Raw genomic sequence first — 23,185 nt, 5'->3', positions numbered from 1 at the left:
GAGTAATTCAGGTACTTACTGCTTACAGAGTTGTCATCACAAGTACATTAACTAAAATTTTGTTGATTGGGAAAAGATTTTTAAACTTGTTAATATTATTAATGAAAATATCTCCCCAGAACAGAACACTCAAATATGTATAATCAATTTCAGTAGGACCTTGAAAGACTATTTCATAATTTTCCAGTTGTAATGTAGAAAGGAGTATTTTAGCCCAATTCCTTTCAATTTATTTTTAGGGTCTTTTTTAGGAGAAATAAGATGATGTTGTCAGTTTTGTTGCAGTGAAAGCCTTTACACAAATTTCCTTTAAAGTTTTATTTAAATAAAAAAAATTTGCTGGAATAATCAATAGATCAATAAAGTATATTATTGGAATAACAAAAACTGATGTAGAGCAAAATGGCATGTGTTTATATATTAGAAGTTGACAAATCTCAGTTATTCTTGCTTGATCCACATAGGTGCGAAGTTAATTAGTTACTATTAACATAACCTTATAAAATGCATTCAGAGAAAATGCCATACAGCAAGATTCTCATGAAACATCTTCATGAAATTCATGCTATTTATTAAAATGTGTTAGCATGAAGTGTAAGAGTTATTAAGTAATTAAAATTACAGAGATACCAATGCTTTTTTCCTAATTAACAAAAAAACATTAAAAGAAGATACTTAAGACTTGTGTGCAAAACTTAGTCTTTTCACAGTTTGCTTCAATAAGTTCACTTGAATATAATATCCTATCATATAATTCAATTTTCCTTTACAGATACTTCCTAAATGATTTAGAGTAAATATGTTTATAGAAATACCTACTCGGAAAATTATTTAACTATAATGAGTTTAAATTGTCTAAATTAAAATATCATTTTTACCTCATTTCTTGAAACGTGGAATGAGCACAAGATCCAATTTTATACACTCTCCTAAAATCATCTTCATATATTACTAATTTAGCCTTTTCCTTAATCTCTAGGAAGGCAGAGGCCATTAAAATAAGACCAAAGAATATGGTCTCCAGGCGTATTTGCTAGGAAGTAGAAACTGAAATGATGATCAGGCGCAAAGACTGTATAACTTACCAAGAATCCTGCCCTTGGTTATTAGGAAACAAATCACTCAGACTGCAATAGGTAGGCAATCAGGTAGGATTTTCAGAAGTAATATGGCTTGGCAATTCTTGCAAGAAAAGGGTTCATTTTAACAAATCACTAAATGCTCAAGCCACATATATCCATCTCAGTTGGAAGCTAATGTGATATGTTTCCCACTGTAAAAATTCTCCCCCAATTTAAGATACTTCTCAAAAGGGTGCATGATTTTATTTGAGTAGGGATCTACCATATAAAGTCAAGATTCTTTATTAATAGAATAAAGAGTTAATGAATATAGTATAGTCAGCAAATAATGATAGATTCATTTGTTCCTGGTAAGGTTAGGTTTTTTGGCTCTCAAAAATAATAATTATTTTATGAAGAAGTTAGGTTAAAAAGATATCTCTGGAGATCCCAATGGATGAAAATATAAAATTTATTCTATTTAAATTATTTGACATAGTCTATATAAAATACCTATGATAGCACTGGGGAAGTAATAAGTATTTAATAAACATTAACCTCACACTGTACCTTCTCCCGTAAAGAAAAAAAAAAAGTAAAATAAAATTCTCTAGGAAGAGTTCCATAGTTTGGTTCCATTGTTACTGTTTAAAAGCACAGGAACTTGAAGCAATTTAAAAACTAAACTAGACAAATTTAAATGAGTTCCTATTTATTTTTTTAAAACTTCAATGAAGCACTATTTCAACACAATTGAGTAACCTCTGACGCCTTTTTGGCATCAGCCTAGAAAACAAAATATTTATGCAAAGTAGTTACTGGCTTATGCACTAAATATATATGGTTGTCTTGGGTAATATAAAATAAATGCATGCACTTACCAGATAACATTTTAACTTAAATGAATAACCCTTTTACTCTAAAACCCTGAATGTACTTTGCCAAAAATGACGTTAAATATGAATAATATGAGGGTTTTTTTTTTTCCAATATTGGCTTAGATTATGATCTGGTCCAAAAAATTTAAAAGATGATTTGGATTTGATGAAACAATTAGCTTTCACATTAGGCATGTAAATAGGAAACTGCTAAGGGTTTAGAGAAAGTTTAGAAATAAAAATTATAAATCAATTGATATCTTACTGGGAAATATCTAAGTAAGTGTTATGTGTATTAAAAACCACATGTTCTAAAGAAAAATAATCTGGAGAGTTCCTCTGGGAATAAAGATGGTTGACTTGAGAGAAAGAAGAAAAGGCAGCTCTTAAATTCTGTACTTCAATTACCCCCTTGTACAAAATAGAGTTGGCCCAAGGGCCTTTGCTCACTACTATTCTGTCAAGTATTTGAGACACCTACCAGAATTGTATGTCTAGGATTGCTGTTAAAAGTTATTCTATTATAACTTACCACTACAACCATGGACTCATGAAGCAAGAAAAATCTTGAGAGAGGAAAACTGTATCTCAAATTTATATAGGAATTTACAGTTAAAAAGTACTTCCACAAATATTAACTTCTTTTAGTCTTCACAGAAGTTGGAAGGGCAAATATGCAGAGGGATATTACTTGGCTTGAATTGCAAATCTGGAAAGTTAATATGAATATCATAATTAATGAAATAATGCAGACTACTGTCCTTGTCTGATCTGCAGATCATCCCTCAAAAAGATCCAAATGAATATTTTGTGAGAAGGAAGAGAGGTTACACCATTTACCTAAATATGCAAAGGAAGCTGGCCTTCAGACTGAGAGGGTCTGATCATCCCTACCTTCCTCAATGTATTTGATTTCAGGAATGTTAGGATAAAATGAAATTATTAGAAATCTCTTTTTTCAGAAATATTGCAGCAAATACTCCCAAGGCAGAAGAATACAAAACTATTTTGCTTCATTTTATATTTTAGAAAAACATTTCATTAATACATGGTACATGTCAACTGTCAGTGGGTGAGGCAAGCACACACCAAGCTTTCCCATCATTGGTGAGGGAAGCCAAGGTTGGAGTAGCTATCTGGAGTACCACATTTGGCTATGTCACAATCATGGCTCTAGGCTGATTCTGTGATGCTCTTTTGCTATCCTTTCAAGAGTTATGCCATTTCTTTCATATATCATAACTATGCTTGTTAATGAGCCAACTCTATAATATGTATGTATGTGCTGGCATGGGAAGCACAGACAATTGAGGTTGCAGAAGAAATTCTATAGATCATTAAATTTCACAAGACAGAAGCAGATTCAGAAACAGAAAATGATTAACTATACATGGTGTCCAGTTCCTGGGCTAAGCACAAATCTATTTTGTAGCAAGTGCACTGTTTTATAAAAATAGTGAGTACATCCCTGTTCTCTGACCATTTCCCCTCGCCTGTCCTATACATCCCACGCCTAAGAAATGCTGTTAGAACACCAAATCACTGAAGTAACTAGCAACCATTTATTCATAAACTCAATTGCTAATTCTTATATGGCCCAGAAAGGAAACAGAAATGCTATATGCATTCCCCTCAAATATACATGGATACTTATGAGTCAAGATATGGGATAACCAAAATATCTGCTTATTTACTAGGGCCCACATTTTTATAAGACTTCAAAACTTTTCCTTTCCTTTTTCTAGGAATCCTCAAAAGACGTCTCACATATAATTCAAAAGCCAGTCACTTTAGGCTTTCCTGCCCTTTCTTTCTTATTCCAGCTTCCATCAAAGGGACAGTCAGAGAAATTCTCCCTTGAGGTTGTGTACAGTGTGGGAAAATTTTATGTAAATCTGAATTATGTAACAGAAACAGTATGTGAAAAACATACCAGTGTTCAAATTTGAAATAGAATATGCCCAAACAAGGGAAAAACCCCAAAGACAATGCAATATTAGAGATTCAATTTATTTTTGTTCAGTTTGGATTTTTCTTTTCATATAGCATGTATATATGTCTGTAGATATATAACTTCTCATAAAATTCTCATGAAATGCTTTCCTCTGGGGTCTTCCTCTTTGTAAGCCTGCTTGCATTGTTTTACCTGTACACAGAAAATATTCTAATTGTGACATTAGGAGAAAGCTTAATCTAGGGAATAAAACAGTTCTTTTTGGCTTAAAGAAGAATTGATGCTTGATCTCTCCTAGACAAAAATAAGATTATTAAAGGCACTTATGTGGTTAATTTTTGTTATTTGCCCGGCACCATGCTAACCACTTGCATACATCGTGTTTCTTAATATTCACAATCCCCTGCAGGATGAGAATATTCTTACCATTTTCCTTTTGTGAAAGATGAAAGTGAAGATTAGTGATCTTAAACAAATTGCCCTATAGTAAGCAGCTGTGGAGTAACAAAGCTGCATTCTGAATCCACATCGGAAGCCCTTTTTATTCTAACACCCAACGTCTTTGGATAGGGTTGCTCTCTACCGCGCGTGACTGGCTAAAGGGGTGAGAAGGGCTGAAATCCAGGCTCTGTTTCTGTTGCAACCACTTGTGCCCTGGTATGGGAGTTACAACTCCTTGAAGAAAGGCGCACCTTTTTCCTAATTCACACACAAAGACTGTACAGGCTGGTAGATTTCCTGATAAGATGCTACTCCCAGTAATCTAACAAGGATCCCTACTTCCCTACTCTGCCCATTGTGAGTATGGAAACTTAAACTACAACTTACCCTTGGGAGTCAACCAGATTTGCCATATTATATCGTTATCTGAAAGTATTATCAAGTCAGGAATTTATAAAGATGAGGATTGACTAAATCTCTAGAATGAGAACTACATGTACTTGTTAAGCATTTAACTCAGAAATAATGAATATATAATAAGCTGCAAACAATTCAGTCTTTCCTAAAGCTTTACATTCCCTAAAAACTGAAAAGTTCCAAAGTGTCTAAAAGCCTTGGGTTCCTTTGAAGGACCACTGGTTGGGGGGTGTACACGGAGGGGGAATGGCTGGATGAACTGACCCAGCAGCGCTCAGGCCGAGAGGACTGACTGTTCAATGGTGTACTTAGGAAGCACATTAACTTCCTGGCAAGCACCGCTGCCACACATGTGGGTGGTCCACTGCTGAATATGAATGTGTGGAATATCATTGAGGCAGGGAGTAAGAGGTGTTCAAGTGAGTTGGAGAGGAGCCCAGAAGGTATGCTGTTTATCTTCAAGGAACATTTATTTTCTCCAAAACATATAACTTGAATTAATAAAGTGGATTTAGATGTGAATAAAGGAAACCAGTCATTGAAACTGAATAACTGTGACTCTCTAAGAATAACCAAAAGATCTGTGAATATGGCTCCTAGAGCAAGAAAAAGATTAAAGCACAAATAACTGTTCTTATTGTATTGCTAAGAAGCACTGGTCTGGATCTGACTGCAAAGCAAGTATCTGCCTGCAGTTAGATGCTGAGGCTACTAGCAACTGTCATTTTGATCAGTGCTTTAGAAATAGACAAAGTTCATTAGAACGATGAAAGAAAGTGATTTCTTAAGTAACACTTACATAAGTAATGTAAAATTATAAGACTTTGGTTATATCCTCTGGTCTGAAATTCAAAAAGAATTTATAAAAAGAAAACCTCTATCAACTTTCTCAACTTACTGCTATGTCACAAAATATCCCTTGAGAAAAGACAACATATCAAGTTATGGGCAATTATCTGTGGAATCTCTCACCTGACCATCTTAAGCCTGGTTTCTGGCATGTCTTTGGAACAAGTCTTGCACTGTTCTCATCCATTAATCAGCCCTTCAGGGTGATGGACAAAGGCCAAGTGCTTAAATAGACACTTGGAGGTTTGGGATATGGCTTTGATTCCACTGAACTAAAAAGTCCTTTGATTCTTTCACAGATTTATTTTATTACCACCCAATATCTACTGAAAAAATCCAACTGCACTAAGTGCTAAACAGACTCTTAAGAATAGAAATACTAAACATATAATATTCACATACATATGTGTGGACTTCTACATTTGGGTTTCTTTGCTTTATTCTTTTCTGGTGTCAGAGAATATTATAAAAATTCTTTTCTCTCAGGAGAAACTGTGATTTCGAACCATTTCTTATCCTCTAAAAACTGGATCTAATGCCTGCCCAAAATAATATAAGGAAGCTGTGAGCAATAGTTTTGGAATACTGTGTCCTACCCTGTTATGCTGATATCTCTGTCTTCCCTTTATTCTACCCAGCAGTGATGGTCTTGCTTACAAAATGGTAATTCTCCAAAACTTGATTCATATCCTTCTGATTTCATTTGTATACATGACCTTTGTTACCAATATATTGGGTCATTCAGTATTCTTAATGTAACAGTCACTATCTCTTAAAGTAAGAGATACAGTTGGGCAAAGATGGTAGTGGTTATCTTGGGGAGGGGAACTACTGTGAAGATAACCAGTTTATTGTCTCCTCCTAAAGGAAAGTAATTTAGAGGTTAGGGGAAGAAAAAGGAACAAACGATTCTCGAGGAACAACCAAATGTTTAAAAAATTAACACAATATGGATTAGAAAAAGTATATACATGACAATAGTAAATCGAACAATGCCATTCATATTATGAAACACCTCCTATTCCCAACCCTATCTTATTTGGCAAGTATCATCCACTTTTCAGTAATACTTGAGGTATAATTTACATACAATAAAATGCACATATTTTAAGTGCAGATTTCACTGAGTCTAGAAAAATATATATTACTATGTAATCGCCAATCAAGATATAGGAGATTTCCATCACTGCAGAAAGTTACCTCCTACTCCTTTGTAATCAATCAACTCACCCTCAGCCCCAGCCAAAGAATATAATTTCTATTACTAAAGATTAGTTTTGCGTGTTCAGGCAATTCATATAAAGGGAATCATAAAGTATGCATTTTCTGTGGCTAGTTGTGTTTATTCAATATAATTGTTTTTGAAATCCATTCATTTATGTATTGTATCAGTAGTTCTCTCCACTTTTATGACTGAGTAAAATTCCACTGCATGAGTAGATTAGATCACAAGTTGTTTATTCAGCCACCTGTTGATGAATATTTGTGTTGTTTCTAGTCAGACACTATTACAAATAAAGCTGCTATTAAAGTTTGTATATAAATCTCTGTATAGACATACATTTTCATTTCTGTTGAATAATCATCTAGGAGTGGAATTGCTGGATCACTTGGTAAGTAAATATTTAAGTTTTTGAGAGACTTACAAGCCATTTTCAAAACAGAAATCCATTCTACACTCCCAGCAAGAATGAGTGATAATTTCAGTGACTATATATCCTCACCTACATTTGCTGTTGTCAGTCTTTTTAACTTTTGTCATTATAATGTGTGTGTAGTTCTAACTCATTGTGTTTTAAATTTCATTTCTCTGATAACAAATGATGGCTACCAGTTTTAATACAAATACTGGTCAATTGGATGTTATTTTGTGCAATGTATATTCAAGTCTCTTGCCAATTTTATTTGGACCGTTTGTCTTATTATTGAATTTTACGAATTATATACTCTGGATACAAACACTTTGTCACAAACATGTATTTCAAATTCCTTTTCTAGCCTCTGGCTTGCTTTTTCCTTTTTCCCTTTTTTTTGTTTCTTTAGACCAATAATTTTTTTAAAAAAATTTTTATTGGAGTGTAGTTGATTTACAATGTTGTATTAGTTTCAGGTGTATAGCAAAGTGAATCAGTTATACACATACATATATCCACTCTGCTTAAGATTCTTTTCCTACATAGGTCATTAAAGAGTATTGAGTAGAGTTCCCTGTGCTATACAGTAGTACATATGTACAGTGGAATATTACTCAGCCATACAAAAGGACAAAATAATGCTATTTGCAGTAACATGGATGGACCTAGAGATTGTCATACTGAGTGAAGACAGACAGAGAAAGACAAATGTCATATGATATTGCTTATATGTGGAAGCTTTTTCCTTTTTTAATGAGGTCTTTTGAGGAGCAGGAAGACTGCAGTTTTAATTATGCTTGTATTATTATTATTTGTATTATTTTTAAATGACTGGTGATTTTTTTGGGTTTACTTTCTATTCAAAATTTGCCTAGATTTTCTCCTGAGTTTTCTCCTAGAATTTTACAATTTTAGTTTTTTATATTTACATCTACAATCAATTATAAATTAATCTTGTGCGTAATGTGAGGTATTGTTTAAGGTTTTTTTTTAAATATGAATATCCAGTTCTTCTAGCACAATTTATTCAGAAGACTATCATTTCCTAATGGATTATGCTGGTGACTTTGAAAAACTCATTTGACCATATGTGTATCATCTCTGTGACCTTAGAGGTCTATTCCTGGATCCTTTATCCTGTTTCAATGAACCATGTGTTTATATTTATACAAAAACCACACTATCTTGATTATTGTGACTTTACAGTAAGACTTGGAACAGGGTAGTGTGAGTCCTCCAACTTTGTTCTTTTTCCCCTTCCACATAGGTCTAGCTATTGTTAAGCCTTAGCTTTCCAAATAAAATCTAAAGTCAGCTCTTCAATTTCTATAGAAACAAAACCAAAAACAACCATGCTGGGTATTTTGTTGGGATTGCAGTGAATCTGTAGATCAATTCAGAGACAATAAGTATGAAAACAATATTGATTCTTCCAAAATATGAACTTGGTATATTTCTCCATTTATTTTGGTTCATTTCCCTCAGCAATTTTAAAATATTTTTCAGTGTATGTCTTGTGCATATTTTATTAAATTTATTTACACTTTGATGTCACTGGAAATGGTATTTTTTACCCTTCAGTTTCAAATTTTTGTAGCTATTATACAAAAATATGATTGATTTTACATACTAATTTCATACCCTATGCTCTTGCTAAGTTATCTTAATTCAAGTAGATTTTATCATAGATACTTTAGCATTCTCTTCAAAAACAATGACATAATCTGTGACTAGAAGTAACTTTGTTTCTTCCTTTCTGATTTTTATGCATGTTATTTACTTTCCTTGTGTTATTGTAGTGGTAAGGACCTGCAGTACAATATTTGTGACTAATGAGAGTGGGTATTTTTGTTTTGCTCCCAATTTTAGAAGGAAAATGTTTGATCAGCATATTATCTATCTTGGTGAGTATTCCATGTGCACATGTAACAATGTGTAGTTTACAACTTTGGGTATGATAATCTATAAATATCAATTAATTTAGTTTGCTTGTAGTATGGTTCAGATCTTCTAAAACATTAGTGATTTTCTGGGTACATATTCTATAAATTATTCATAGATGGATGTTAAAACCTTTAGTGTAATTATGAGTAGATTATTCCTCCTGGCACTTCTTTATTTATGAATTTGAAGCTCTATTATTAGGTGCACACATATTTATATCTGTATAATCTTCCCTATAAATTCCTCTTTTATTATTATTAAACATCCCTCTTTAACTCTTAAAATTTTCTGTCTGGAAGTCTATTTTGTCTAGCAATAATGTAGCCATGTCAGCTTTCTTATGTGTTCTTTGCATGTTATGTATTCCTCCATCTTGTCCTTTCAGCTTCTTTGTGTCCTTGTATTTAACATGTGTTTCTTGTAGATAGCAGTGTCTATCTTGTAGATAGCTTGCTTTTTGTTGTTTTTTTAAAAATCCAGTCCAATGATTTCTGACAACTGAAGTATTAAGTTCATTTACATTTCATGTCATTATTAATATAATTGGGTTAAAGTCTATCATCTTGCTCATTGTTTTCATTGTCCCTTCAGTGTTTTTGTTGTTGTTGTTCACCTGTTATCTTTTCCTCTGATATTTCGAGTAAATTTGAATGTATTTTAGTTTCTTCAATGCACCATTTTTTTGATATTTATTTAAACATCTTTATTGGAGTATAATTGCTTTACAGTGGTGTGTTAGTTTCTGCTTTATAACAAAGTGAATCAGCTATACAAATACAGATATCCCCATATCTCCTCCCTCTTGTGTCTTCCTCCCTCCCACCCTCCATATCCAACCCCTCTAGGTGGTCACAAAGCACTGAGCTGATCTCCCCGTGCTATGTGGCTGCTTCCCACTAGCTATCTATTTTACATTTGGTAGTATATATAAGTCCATGCCACTCTCTCACTTTGTCCCAGCTTACCCTTCCCCCTCCCTGTGTACTCAAGTCCATTCTCTAGTAGGTCTGTGTCATTATTCCCATCCTGTCCCTAGGTTCTTCATAACCAGTTATTTTTGTTGTTTTTTTTTAGATTCCATATACATGTGTTAGGATATGGTATTTGTTTTTCCCTTTCTGACTTACTTCACTCTGTATGACACACTCTAGGTCCATCCACCTAACTACAAATAACTCAATTTTGTTTCTTTTTATGGCTGAGTAATATTCCATTGTGTATATGTGCCACATCTTCTTTATCCATTCATCTGTCGATGGACACTTAGGTTGCTTCCATGTCCTGGTGATTGTAAATAGTGCTGCCATCATCCAAAAATCCACAAACAATAAATGCTGGAGAGGGTGTGGAGAAGAGGGAATCCTCTTGCACTGTTGGTGGGAATGTAAATTGATACAGCCACTATGGAGAACAGTATGGAGATTCCTTAAAAAACTAAAAATAGAACTACCATATGACCCAGCAATCCCACTACTGGGCATATACCCTGAGAAAACCATAATTCAAAAAGAGACATGTACCACAATGTTCATTGCAGCAATGCACCACTTTTTAAAAACTTTTTCGAAGTTTCTGTATGGCAAAAACTATGCAACTTTAACTTACTGATTCAATTTAGAGTCAATATTGTATCACTTAATATATCACACTTCACATTTCATGCTTCTCTGAGGTCTCTATTTGCTTCTCAGTTCCTACTTCACAAATGTTATAAATTTGGAACAATACAACTCAAATTAATTCCATCATTTGTGCTATTGCTGTAACATTTTGGTTTGTGATATGTTATAAACCCTAACTTATAATGTTATTATTTTTGCTTCACACCAAGGATTGACAGACTTTTCCTCAAAGGTCTAGAGGTAAATATTGGGTTGGCCCAAAAGTTTGTTTGGGTTTTTCAGTAACATCTTATGGAAAACTGTGAATGAACTTTTGGCCCAACCCAATATTTTAGGTTTATGAGCCATGTGGTTGCTATTACAACTACTCACTTCTCCTGTTGTAGCATGAATGGAGCCACAGACAGTACATAAGCAAGTGAAGAAAACTATGTTGCAATTAACCTTTATCTATAAAAACTGTTGGCTGGTCCCCAAGCTGTAATTTGCTGACCATTGTTTGTACAGCTGTTTATTAGGGAAGTTACAAAAAATCTTAGCTTTACCCACCTATTTACTGTATCTGATCACCTTCATTCCATTTTTTCCCCATGTTTATTGAGGTATAATTGGTATACAAAAAAAGTGAATATAATTAATATAATACAATTTGGTAAATTTAGACATACGTATACCTCCTGTTACTATCACCACAATCCAGGTAATAAATATATCCATCACCTCCAAAAGTTTCCTTGTGTTCATGTGTGGGTGTGTAGGTGTGTATGTTAAGAGCCCAGAAATAAACTCACTCATATATGGTCAACTGATCTTCTTCAAAGGTACCGAGAATACACAACGGAGAAAGGATAGTCTCTTTAAGAAATCATGTTGAAAAAACTAGATATCCACATTTAAGAGAATGAAATTGGACCCGTGTCTTTCACCATACACAAAATTTAACTCATAATGGGTTAAAGATTTGAATACAAGATCTGAAAACATAAAACTCACAGAAGAAAACATATGAGAAAAGATTCTTTATTTCTTTTTGTAGATCCTGGTTTCCACTGATAACTTTTTCCTTTAATATGAAGAATATCTTTTGGCATATTGTGTAGTACAGTTTTACTGACTACTAATTCTCCAGCTTTCATTTTCCTGAAAAATATATTTGTTTGGCCCTATTTTAAAGCACATTTTCACTGGAAATAAAATTATTAACTGACAGTATTATAAAGATGTTTAAAGATTTAAAGATGTGTCATTGTCTTCTAGCTCACATTGCTTCTAATGAGAAGGTACCTGTCATGCATATCATCACAATATCATTTTTATTCTGGCTGCTTTGAAAACTTTCTGTCTTTGGTTTTCTGCAATTTGATTATGATGTGCCTAGGTGTGAATTTATTTTTATTTTTTCTTAGTTTGTGTTCCATGATATGATTGGATCTGTGGGTTTGAAAAACTATAGGGAGGGTGGGAGGGAGACGCAAAAGGGAGGGGATATGGGAACATATGTATATGTATAACTGATTAAATTTGTAAAAAAAAAAAAAAAAGAATGCAGTAACAGTTCACAGTGGCTTACTTCTTAGTTTTCATTATAAATTAAGGTTTCTAAGGGTTAAGAATTCTAATTAATGTATGCAGTTAAAGCTACTAAAAATAATGTGGAAAACATCTATAGAAGGAAAAATAAGCTATGTATTTTTGGGGGAAAAATGACATGAGGTATGGGAATACATTTTAAGAGGAAGGAAAGTGATTTTGTCCTAAAGCAATGCTGGTTATTTCTAAATGGGAAAGAGAACAACGTACAAACTAAAATAAACATAGAAAGTTGTAGAAGATTTGTGGAAAAAGTGATCTTTAGAAAGGAATTTTATGTGTGGTTAGAACTGACTGAGACTGGAATAAATTTTATTAAGTAAATGAGTTTTAATATCAAAAGTAAGCTGGTACAAAATTAAAATTTGTTTTTTCTCTGTTAAAGGGATGAAGTTTTCTTAGACTATTGGTCTGCTCTTAATGAGAAATTGAAAACAAAGGTCTTCTTTACTTTTAATGTAATCTATCTATAAAAACAAAGATTATATATTTTGTCTTTATCAGATCTTTGATTACTCAGGAAAACAAAAACAACTGAGTTTTCTCAATATTAAAAGAGCTAAAGCTTTTTGCAACTATTTAACTTTCTGTATTTGCCTGTGAAGTCTTTGTCACTTTGGTTAAATGGATAACTAAGTATTATTTCACAGTGACCTATGATTTTATTTGACCAAGTGTTTTACAACCCTTTTGATATCTTTGACAAACTTCCAAAAAATTGAATTCTAAAAAAAAAAAAAAAAAAAAAAACTTTTTTTTTTTCTTTTTTGGTCCCATTCTCATTCTTTACTAGAATGTCTGGAACTTCAATTGCAATTATTTTAGGCCATTTTTCATTATCCTCCAGGTCCTTAGGTCTCTTTTCTTTAGTCTTCAATCTTTTTTCTATCTAGCAGATTGTCTCTGCTCTTTCAATTTGTCTTCAATTTCACTGACCCTTCTACCTTTTCCAATATGTTGTTCATTCCAACTAGGTAATTTTTTCATTCCAGTTATTATACCGTTTTAGTTATAGTATTTGCATTTGGTTATTTTTAAAGGATTTTTTCCCTCTGCTGAAATTTCTTATGCATTTGCTCATAAATACTGCATTTATCTTTAAATCTTTGAACATATTTTCCTTTAATACTTTGAACTTATTATAATAGCTAGGCTTTGCTATATCCAACATCTGGGCCATCTCAGGGTTAGTTTTTAAAAGACCACTGTTATTCTCTTTTTTTTTAAGTTTATTTTTAAAATTTATATTATTTATTTTTGGCTGCATTGGGTCTTTTTTGCTGTGCATGGGCTTTCTCTAGTTGCAGCAAGCAGGGGTTACTCTTCGTTGCAGTGCATGGGCTTCTCATTTCGGTGGCTTTTCTTGTTGCGGAACATGGGTTCTAGGCATATGGGCTTCAGTAGTTGTGGCACACGACCTCAGTAATTGTGGCTCTCGGGCTCTAGAGTGCAGGCTCAGTAGTTGTGGTGCATGGGCTTAGCTGCTCTGCGGCATGTGGGATCTTCCCAGACCAGGGCTTGAACCCATGTCCCCTGCATTGGCAGGAGGATTCTTAACCACTGCACCACCAGAGAAGTCCCATGACCACTGTTATTCTTGACTAAGGGTAACACTTTCCTATTTTCCTTGCATGTCAGGTAATTTTTATTATTTATTGAGCATTGTTAGTAATTATCACTACATTATTACATTGTAATGTATAATACATATTATATAATATATTATAGATAACTGGACTATGCTCTCTTCCTCTAAACAGTGTCGATGTTTATTCTAGTAGGTAATTCAGCTACCTGCTAATCACCTCAAACTTTTGTATTCTGCCTTTTTACATTTTATTAGGGTGAGATGTATGGAGAATGTAGAGACTTGCTCTTACAAATTGGTGGAACTCTACTTCCAAATTCTACCTCCCCATGAATCTTATTGGGGCTTGGTGTTAGCCTTTGTTTGGGAGTATCTAGAATAAGCCTTTATTTTCAAACAAGGCCCTGACTCCTAAGGCTTAATCATTCTGATATCTAAGCAGGATGTTCGGAATTTTAAGAAGGTATATCTTATTTTGCTAAGCTGAAAATTCTAGCTTTCTCCATCACTGCTTGAACTCTACTGTCAGTTTTCTGCTCTGAACCTGATATAGAAGAGTGTGCTAAGCCTCAACAGTTTCACCTTATCTATGCATCCCAATCCTCAGGTAAGGACTAGGATGGAATCAACACAAACTCCTATAAGCCTTCCTCTAATCAACCCTTTCTGCTCCATCTCTAAATATTGTATAAATTAGATTCAATATTAAAGTAAATATTTTGGTAAAGTTTTTGCTAAGTCATAGTATTAACTTCCTTAATTAATATTTACATTTTTATTTCTACTTTTTTAGGTTCAGCATGGACTCATCTACATTTTATCTAGCTTAATTATCCAAAAATTCCTTTAAAACCACTAATAAAAGAGTTACTGAGGTGTGTCAAAAAGAGCTTGAATTTACAGTCAGAAGATATACATTTTACTTTTGGTTTCCTTAGCCTCTATTAGCTTACCTGTCATACAAGGGTGATATTGCTTCTTCTACACCCATAGCAGAATTGTTTGAATGAAAAGAATACAAGTGGAATCACTTTGTACACCACAGAATACATCAAGAGTTGTTAGGACATATAATGCATTTTCTGCTCTATAGTTTTAACATAACTGTAATTCATAAGGCTGGCTGAAACACTGGGATCCATTAGTCTATCTGTTATCATCATAAGTAAAATTCTAATAAATTTAACAGAATTTTGGCTCTGAAAAATATTTGACATTGAAATTTTTTGCCTTTTAGAGTTATCACAGGGAATTTTATTAGATATCTTTCATTAGTTCATTTGCTCTTACTTCTGATAGTTCTAAATGATTTTTCTACAGTTTTATGATGTTCATGTTTAGACACTCATAACAAACAAGTATCCAGGTGAATAGCACAAATATTTGCATTGCCAGAGAATAAAATACATTTTCTATCTGGTTACTACATAACTCAATCTGAGTTTAGAAAACAAGAATAAAACATTTTGATTTGGAGTCAAATTTGACTTGGTTGTTATTTCATCCTTTTCATTCTTTAGAACTAAGTAATGCTAGAGTAATCCAACAGCCTGTCTTAGGCATATCACAGTTCTCAGTCATTCTGAATTTCTTTACATTCACTGAGTGAGAGCATGTACTCCCTTTCATAAAAATGTCTCACTCTTGCTTTATTTGTTCTCTAGGATCTGTCTAATTTTGGTTATGTGTCTGATCTGCTGGTGCTGAATACGGAGAAAAGAGTAGTTCCAAAATGTCAATCTGAATGTTGTAATATATCAAAAGAAAAGTAGAGGATGCACAATCCCAGTACAAATACTTCCAAATTAGAGGTGAAAGCAACAGTCACAGGCAAATTTTTATTTGTAAAACCCTATTTGCCATGTTTATTGAAAGGGATTAAACTATGAGGAATTTCTTTAACTATTGCCATAGATAAAAGTTTCATATGTAGGTTGTATTTAAAAGTACTCCTAGCAGCAGGTAATGTTGATACATGTGGCAGACTGAACCTAAGGTGACTCCAGTGATTTCTACCTCTGTTATTAATGTCTTTGTATATAATTCTCTCCCATGGAGGGTGGGAAAAAACTGAGATGAGATGTTCCTTAAGTAATTAGGTTATGTTATATAAGATTACATCTTAACAGACTAGAGCTAGAGATTCTTCCTCATGGCTTGATGAATTAAGCAGCCACATTGGAAAAGCACATGTGACAAGGAATTACAGGTGATCTCTAGGACCTGCAGAAATATTCTAAGACATGAAAGTGGCCTTCACCCCAAAACCAGCAAAATGCTAGGGCCCTCTATCATGCAACCATAAGGACATTAAATCTTTCACTAACCTTACTTGATCCAGGATAAGCTCCTTCTCTCAAAATCCTTAATTTAATCATGTATTGCCACATAAAGTGATATTCACAGGGTTTGGGGATTAGAACATGGATTTACCTTCTTGGGGGATACTATTCAACCCACTACTTATTTTCAACTTGAACTACTCTTTCACCCTGATTTTTTTCCCATTAAAAAATAATTTTCAGTAAGATTACTTCCATTTAATCATTTACTCTTGGTCATCCCTCTATCTATTCCATCATCCCAGATTTACTGGTTTTCTTTTCTGGATCAAGCTGTGTGCTAGGATCTAACCTAGGATGTTATTCACTCGTATCTGTAATGTAATGAATGTGCCTAGATGTTTTGAAGTCTTTAAAAACATTTTTTCCAAATGTTAATTTGGAGCATTTGAACCTGTGATAAAGTGAAATCCATGCTCCAGTTGAGTGATCTGCTAAACAGTACAAAACTATTTATTAATATAGAAATACTTATGTCTATGTATTTATACATATATACTTGGAATTACGCATTTACAAGTGGACTTATTATAATAAATTAATATGTCACGTTTATTTATAGAACTTGTAAAAATTCTCCCACAGAAAAATATGATAAATGGTGTTCGTGTTCCTGCCATAGTTCACAAAGGCTTAAAACACAAAAAAACTAGGCTTAACTTCACTATAACAATACTAGTAAATAAAATAAATGAAAGTACACAGTATTTTGTAGTATTATAGCTAATATTCTCTAATATGGACAGTGCACAACAAGCTAGGTTGGTCACTCTTCCCAAAATACCTTTGCTTACTATCTACTTTTCCTTTCCAGGAAAATATTCTCACAGCCCCTCTGAATTCTTGGTAAACACAACCCCACTCTCCTACCCCCAAACACCCACACACATTGCATACTCATGATATAAATGAAGAAAACACGTCTGAACTTTTGAGCTTTCCCGGGAGCTGGAATACATATAGACATGAGGGCTGCCATTGCCTTTTAGTTCAATTCTGTACATTTTGATGTGCAGTCAGATCAAGTCCACTTTCAGGACATTTAGGACAAGCAAGTGGAAGAGTTTAAATTCTTAAATTTGGTACAATAGTTATAACTTTGAAAATTTAAATGTTTCTTAGTTAATTTGGGCCTCAAGGAAAAAGAATTGTCTTCAAAGGTCTGCTTTGTGGGTAAAGAACATATGCATAATAAATATATGAATCCTTGCATATATTATATTCTCTAGTTCTCTTCTGCATAGCTTCAAAGAGTTTTGAATTATGGGAAATTGATAAGGATTACTACTAATTCTGGTATGTTTTAGTAGAAAAGTAAATAGCCTTTCAAAGTTTCTTCCAGAGGTCTGATTCTATGGAATCATTGATTTCCTTATATATTTTCCTGAATTATACTGTATTTGGAATTCAATCATTTCTTTTTCTCCTCTTCAAAACTTTATTAGATTTTATGTGGAGATCTTGAAACAATGAGGTTGACCTGGAGATTGAAAAATGCACACTGGAAACAAATTAATGCACGGGGCTGTTTCCTCTCCCTCTATGGGGCGATCCACAACAGGTTTATTCCTTCCTGCAACTACTGAAATCTACTTACTGCCCCCCATGGATCTGGAATGGGAGAATGGAGTTAGTGTTTATTCTGGGCTCAGCTTGTCTTCTAGCTCAAAAAATAGGATTTGGATCATATAATAGAGAACAAATGAAAATCTTGCAGAGGCAGCATGGTCTAAACCAGTCAAAGTTAGAAAACAGTGTCACCAGAGAAAATCAGAATGTGTATAAAGCCAAAAAGATTGAAGAAAGGGGTTTAGTTAATTTTATGGAGTATTTTTATTTTGGAGGGTTAATGAAAGAAAGTAAAGTGCTCCATTTGTACCAATATGTGAAAAACAATTGCCTTTGAAGGATTCTTATTGCTTGGGATAATAACATATAAATAAGGAATGAAAGTATATCATGCCATTTAAATTACCCCATAGAGTAATAGATTACATTCTCTTACCCTTGTAAATATTCCTAGGAAGAAAAATTGGATCACCATGTAAGTAATTGTCCTAGGGATTTTTTATTTCGTTTTAATAGTTCACTTTAAGTATCAAAGTAGAAAAACCTTAAGTTCAACTGAATGTTAATAAAAGAGATTGCAAAACCAAGAGGTGGTAAGATCCAGCAGAGAGGATGTCTTCATATTCTTTGGTTAGTCAATTGTATTTTATCCACCTAATATCCCATTTCAGGACGCAAAAATGTCTCAAGGCAACCCATATTAGAGAGTTCTCTTATGAGTAAGAACTTATTAATAAGAATTTATATTATCAATGAACAAGATTTAATTAATTCTGAAACATTTTAATCATGATTTTTATGATTGCTTTCCAGATAACATACAATGTCCAGTTTCTTCTTTTAGTAGCATAAACACTATAACCATTTCAACTAATTTTATCTAGAACAAAATAATAATGAAAAGGAGTATATCCTTTTAATGTATGCCTAAACCCTAGCCCAAAATTACACAGATTTACTTTAGATTACCAAAATAATTTAAATAAACATGTATGATTTAATACAGATTTAATATTTCCTTAAATACATTAAAAGATGATATCAAAAATGATAATTCTCTCTAATTCATTATATACCAGATACAATTATATTGATTTCCCTTTGAATATCTGTGGTCCTATGGTAAGCCAGGGACAAAATGAAGATTCACCATACATTAAGAGGTAATAAATAAATAAACAAGAAAAAGAAAGAAAGCACTCTCTACTATTAAAACCAGAACAGGTATTGGATTGCAAGGGATTTTAAACTTGCAAAAGAAAACATGTATTATATTTGCAACTTGATCCAAATAAAGCTAGTTAAGATTTGCTACTTTATTACTAAAACACTCAACATAACCAACCTCATCACCAACTCTATTTGAATTCACATAAACTTCTAATTTTATAGGCACATTAACTATCTTAACTACTAAAATAGACTTGCCTTGAAAATAAATGAGTAGAAGCTCTAAATATGAACAGTCAAGCTCTTCGCGGTATGCTCCATGGATCTGCAAAATGCTTTCATTCTTATATTGACATAAGCCTAAGCTCCCATGATCTAAAAAAAAAAAAAAAAAAAAAAAAAGCAAAATATTCAGCATCTTACCTGTAACAAGAAAACTGCATCTCCCTGCTCCAGCTTCATTTATGATGCTACAATTATAAACCCCATAGTTTTCGTTGGAAAGACTCTTCACCAGGTACTCTGTGTATTCTTGAGAGTCAAATTGACCCATCCGTAATAATTTGTTTCCCAAGCGCCACTCATAGGTCAGCACCCGTATTGGATAGGCTCTCAGGACCCTGCAGCTCATAGTGACACTGCGGTCTTGTCCTTGCCGGATTTCCAGAAATGCTGGTTCCACAGCAGGAGGATCTGTAGAAAAGAGATATTAAAACAGATAAAATATGTGGTTTGCAATAAGCCAGTGGCTACTCTTACTGTGAGAAGCTATTTTTAAGAATACATCTAGCAACAGGGAAGGAATATATATATATATATATATATATATATATATATATATATATATATATATATTGTGTGTGTGTGTGTGTGTGCCTCTTTTTGCGGTACGCGGGCCTCTCACTGTTGTGGCCTCTCCCGTTGCGGAGTACAGGCTCCGGATGCACAGGCTCAGCTGCCATGGCTCACAGGCCCAGCCTCTCCGCAGCATGTGGGATCTTCCCGGACCAGGGCACTAACCCGTGTCCCCTGCATTGTCAGGTGGACTCTCAACCACTGTGCCAACAGGGAAGCCCCGGGAAGGAATATTAAGAGGGGTGGAGAACATATTTAGGCCTGGGAATTTCAGCTTGGGTAGGGAAACGTGATTCCTGAGTGTGGGCAATGAATAAGACTCACTGCTTTAAAAAAGTATTTGCAGGTGAAACTAAGCAGAGTTTATTTTTTCTTTCTAGTTGCTTCCCAGAAAAAAATCTCATAAGTATGTTTGGTTTATATTGTTAGCAAGCAAATGATGTTCTGGGTATAAAAGCAGAGTATCCACACTAGCATGAAATTCTGAAGCAGATGAAGCCATTGGTTCAAGTCAGTGAATTCTAATTATCCCATATGAGGCTCAGTCCTTGGGCTTCTGGATACCAATTATTTAATAAAATGGGTAACACAAGTATATAAATTTATTTTCTAAATTATTCGGTCAGAAAGAATTTGACTGCAAGTCATAATATTCATGCATAAACCTTAAGCAAACTTTGCAAATTATACCACAGGTGGACATGGATTTCAACCCACTGCAATGGCTCATTTGTTTGGCTTAATTGTGAGTTTCTTCCCATACAATCAAAACTTGCTACATTAGGTACCTAATCTTTTTGTTTTTGACAGGAAGATTTCCAAAAGGTGTTACACATTTCTCTCATTAGGGTATGCAAAATACAGTCCTTTTCTTAATGATGACTCCCAACTGTCATAATAAATAACAATTATTTCCTGGGCTCTAATGACATGGTTCATTTGATCAAGGAAATTGTGTGGGACCACTCAGGATTTTTTGCACTCAGGATTGCTCTGGGCAACAATATCACATCCTTGACTAGATGTGTATGGCACCCTCTTTAGTTGTGCAGTATAAAAGCTGTACAACTCTACCTGGAAGCCCTTCCTTCAGGATGCTAAAAGGTTTTAGGACTACCACACCAAATGTGCCATCTGATATTCTTTACATGTCATTCCTCTACTTTTTATAATATTGTTCTCCTTTCTCATAGCCAACATATTGACTGACCCTTCTTGCTTCTTTCAACAAATATGTTTAAGCTACCATAAGAATTTTAATTTTATTCATAAATTCAATTTGTGAGCCCTCCTTATATAAGTGCTAAGAATAGAAAAAGAAATGAACAAGAAAAAAATCCTATCTGCATGTAGTTTATGGTCTAACACAATAGGCAGATATTTAAATAGCTAATTAAAAAAACTGAAGTACAAAAAACAATTCTAGGGTAGAAAGTGAAGAAGTGAATAACACTATGAGGATTGACCAGGCAAGGAATGTATACTTGAATTGTATCTCCCAGGATATATAGGAAATGGTCAGGTGGGTGAATAGTAAGAGAGAACATCCCAGGTAGAGGGGTAAGTAGGTGCAAAGGTAAGGAAGAGACAGGGAGAACAGGGTGTTTAGGGAAGTATAAGTGAATAGCATAACTGATGCATAAAAGGTGCACGAAGGCTTGGGAAGAAATAAAGATGAAAAGAAAAGCAGAGGCTCTATCAAGGATCCTTGAATGTCATGTTATGGAGTTTGAATTTTACCCTGTTGGTACTGAGGGTCTTTAAAATTTTTTTAAATAAAGGCTTTATATGATTAAACCAATCTTTTAGAAGGCATAGTGTGGCAGATAGGAGGAGCATGAACCCCAAAGAGAGGAAACTCAAAGAGAAGGCCTGAACTAAGGCAATGTCATGGGACCATAAATCATGCCTTAGACAAGAGGGGTATGAGTGATGAAGACAGGGAAGAAAGGAGGGGTAGTTTGGAGTTTGGTGGACATGTTGAATTTGTGCACCCAAGTGCTTCTTTATTTCCAAACATATGGTTATGTTTTATTTTTTCTTTGTTCTGATTTTGTGCTTAACTGAATCATATTCAGAGAAAACAGTTCATATATATTCAATCATCTGAAATTTGTTAAAACTTGTTTTATCTCCCAGAATATGATCGATTATTATCCTGTTTGTGCTTGCAAAGAAGTAGTAGTCTGTAGTTTTGGGATGTGATGTGGATCTACTGGGTTAAGTCTGATAACTGTGTTGTCCATATCATTTATATAGTTGTTAGGGTTTTTTTTTTTCGCCCCATTTATTCTACTTGGATTAATTTAGAAGAAAGTGTTGAACTCTTCTAAAAGGGTAGTAGCTTTTAAAAATTTTCTTCTTGTAGTTCTGTCTCCTTTTCGCTCTACATATCTTGAGGCAATGCTATTCATTACATAAAAATTTAAATCGGCTTTATGTTATTGATGATTTGAAACTTTTATCTTTGTGAAATATCTCCTTTATCTCTATTAATGTTTTATTATTTAAAACTCTATTTTGTCTCATATTAATATAGTTACCTTGGCTTTCATTTAGTTAATATTTACGTTATGTCTTTTACATCCTTTTATACTTTCAGTAACCTTATATTTTAGCACCTCTTTTAAACAGCACATTGTTATATTCTATTCTTTCCAAAAAGTCAGACAATCTTTTTCTTTTACTCAGAGTACTTAGCACTTTAAACATTTCAGTTTAATATACTGATATATTTGGGTACAAGTGTTTCCTGTTATTTTATTATTTCTGTTTGTGTTCTTTCTTTCTTTGTTTTCTTTGTATTAATGGATTATATCATTATTCTAACCCTTTTCCTGCTACTAGTTGGGAACTTAACTGCTCTGTTTCTATTATTATATTGATTGTCTTACAGCATGCAACATGCATACTTAAGTTATCCAAAAACATCAGTTAATACCTTTACCACCCTCTTAGACAAAATAAGAATCTTAGAACACTTTGTTCCTTTTATTCCTGTTCTGACATATGTTACTGAGTCATGAACTTTAATTCCCTCATTTAAAAAAAATTTATTGGACATTATCATACTTTATACTTGCACTATTTTTTAAAATTACCCAGATATATGTTAGCTTATTTGCCCTTAATTCCTTCTTTCATCACAGACCTTCCAAATCTGTGATCACTTTCCTTTTGCCTAAAGTATATCATATTGAATTATCTTTAGTAGACTTTCTGATGTTGATTTTCAAAAAATATATATTTTACCTCATTCTTTTTTTTTTAA

At 33.5% G+C, this 23,185-nt stretch overlaps 1 protein-coding gene across 4 annotated transcripts in view; it reads right to left on the bottom strand.

Moving 5' to 3' along the window:
- The window catches only part of MDGA2 (MAM domain containing glycosylphosphatidylinositol anchor 2), an 842,328-nt gene that overhangs the window by 89,625 nt on the left and 729,518 nt on the right, over nt 1–23,185 (bottom strand). For all 4 annotated transcript variants that reach the window (XR_009531733.1, XM_060096268.1, XM_060096270.1 and 1 more), the window contains exon 9: nt 19,483–19,752. Coding sequence is in view for 3 of the 4 variants with exons in the window: in XM_060096268.1 (XP_059952251.1) it covers nt 19,483–19,752 (270 nt within the window). In the remaining variant the exon portion in view is untranslated. The remainder of the gene's footprint in view (nt 1–19,482; nt 19,753–23,185) is intronic.

The sequence above is a fragment of the Mesoplodon densirostris genome, chromosome 4 (assembly GCF_025265405.1).
Source record: "Mesoplodon densirostris isolate mMesDen1 chromosome 4, mMesDen1 primary haplotype, whole genome shotgun sequence".
NCBI lineage: Eukaryota > Metazoa > Chordata > Mammalia > Artiodactyla > Ziphiidae > Mesoplodon > Mesoplodon densirostris.
The sequence above is the reverse complement of the archived record's forward strand: the minus strand, read 5'-3'. Positions and strand labels throughout refer to the sequence as shown.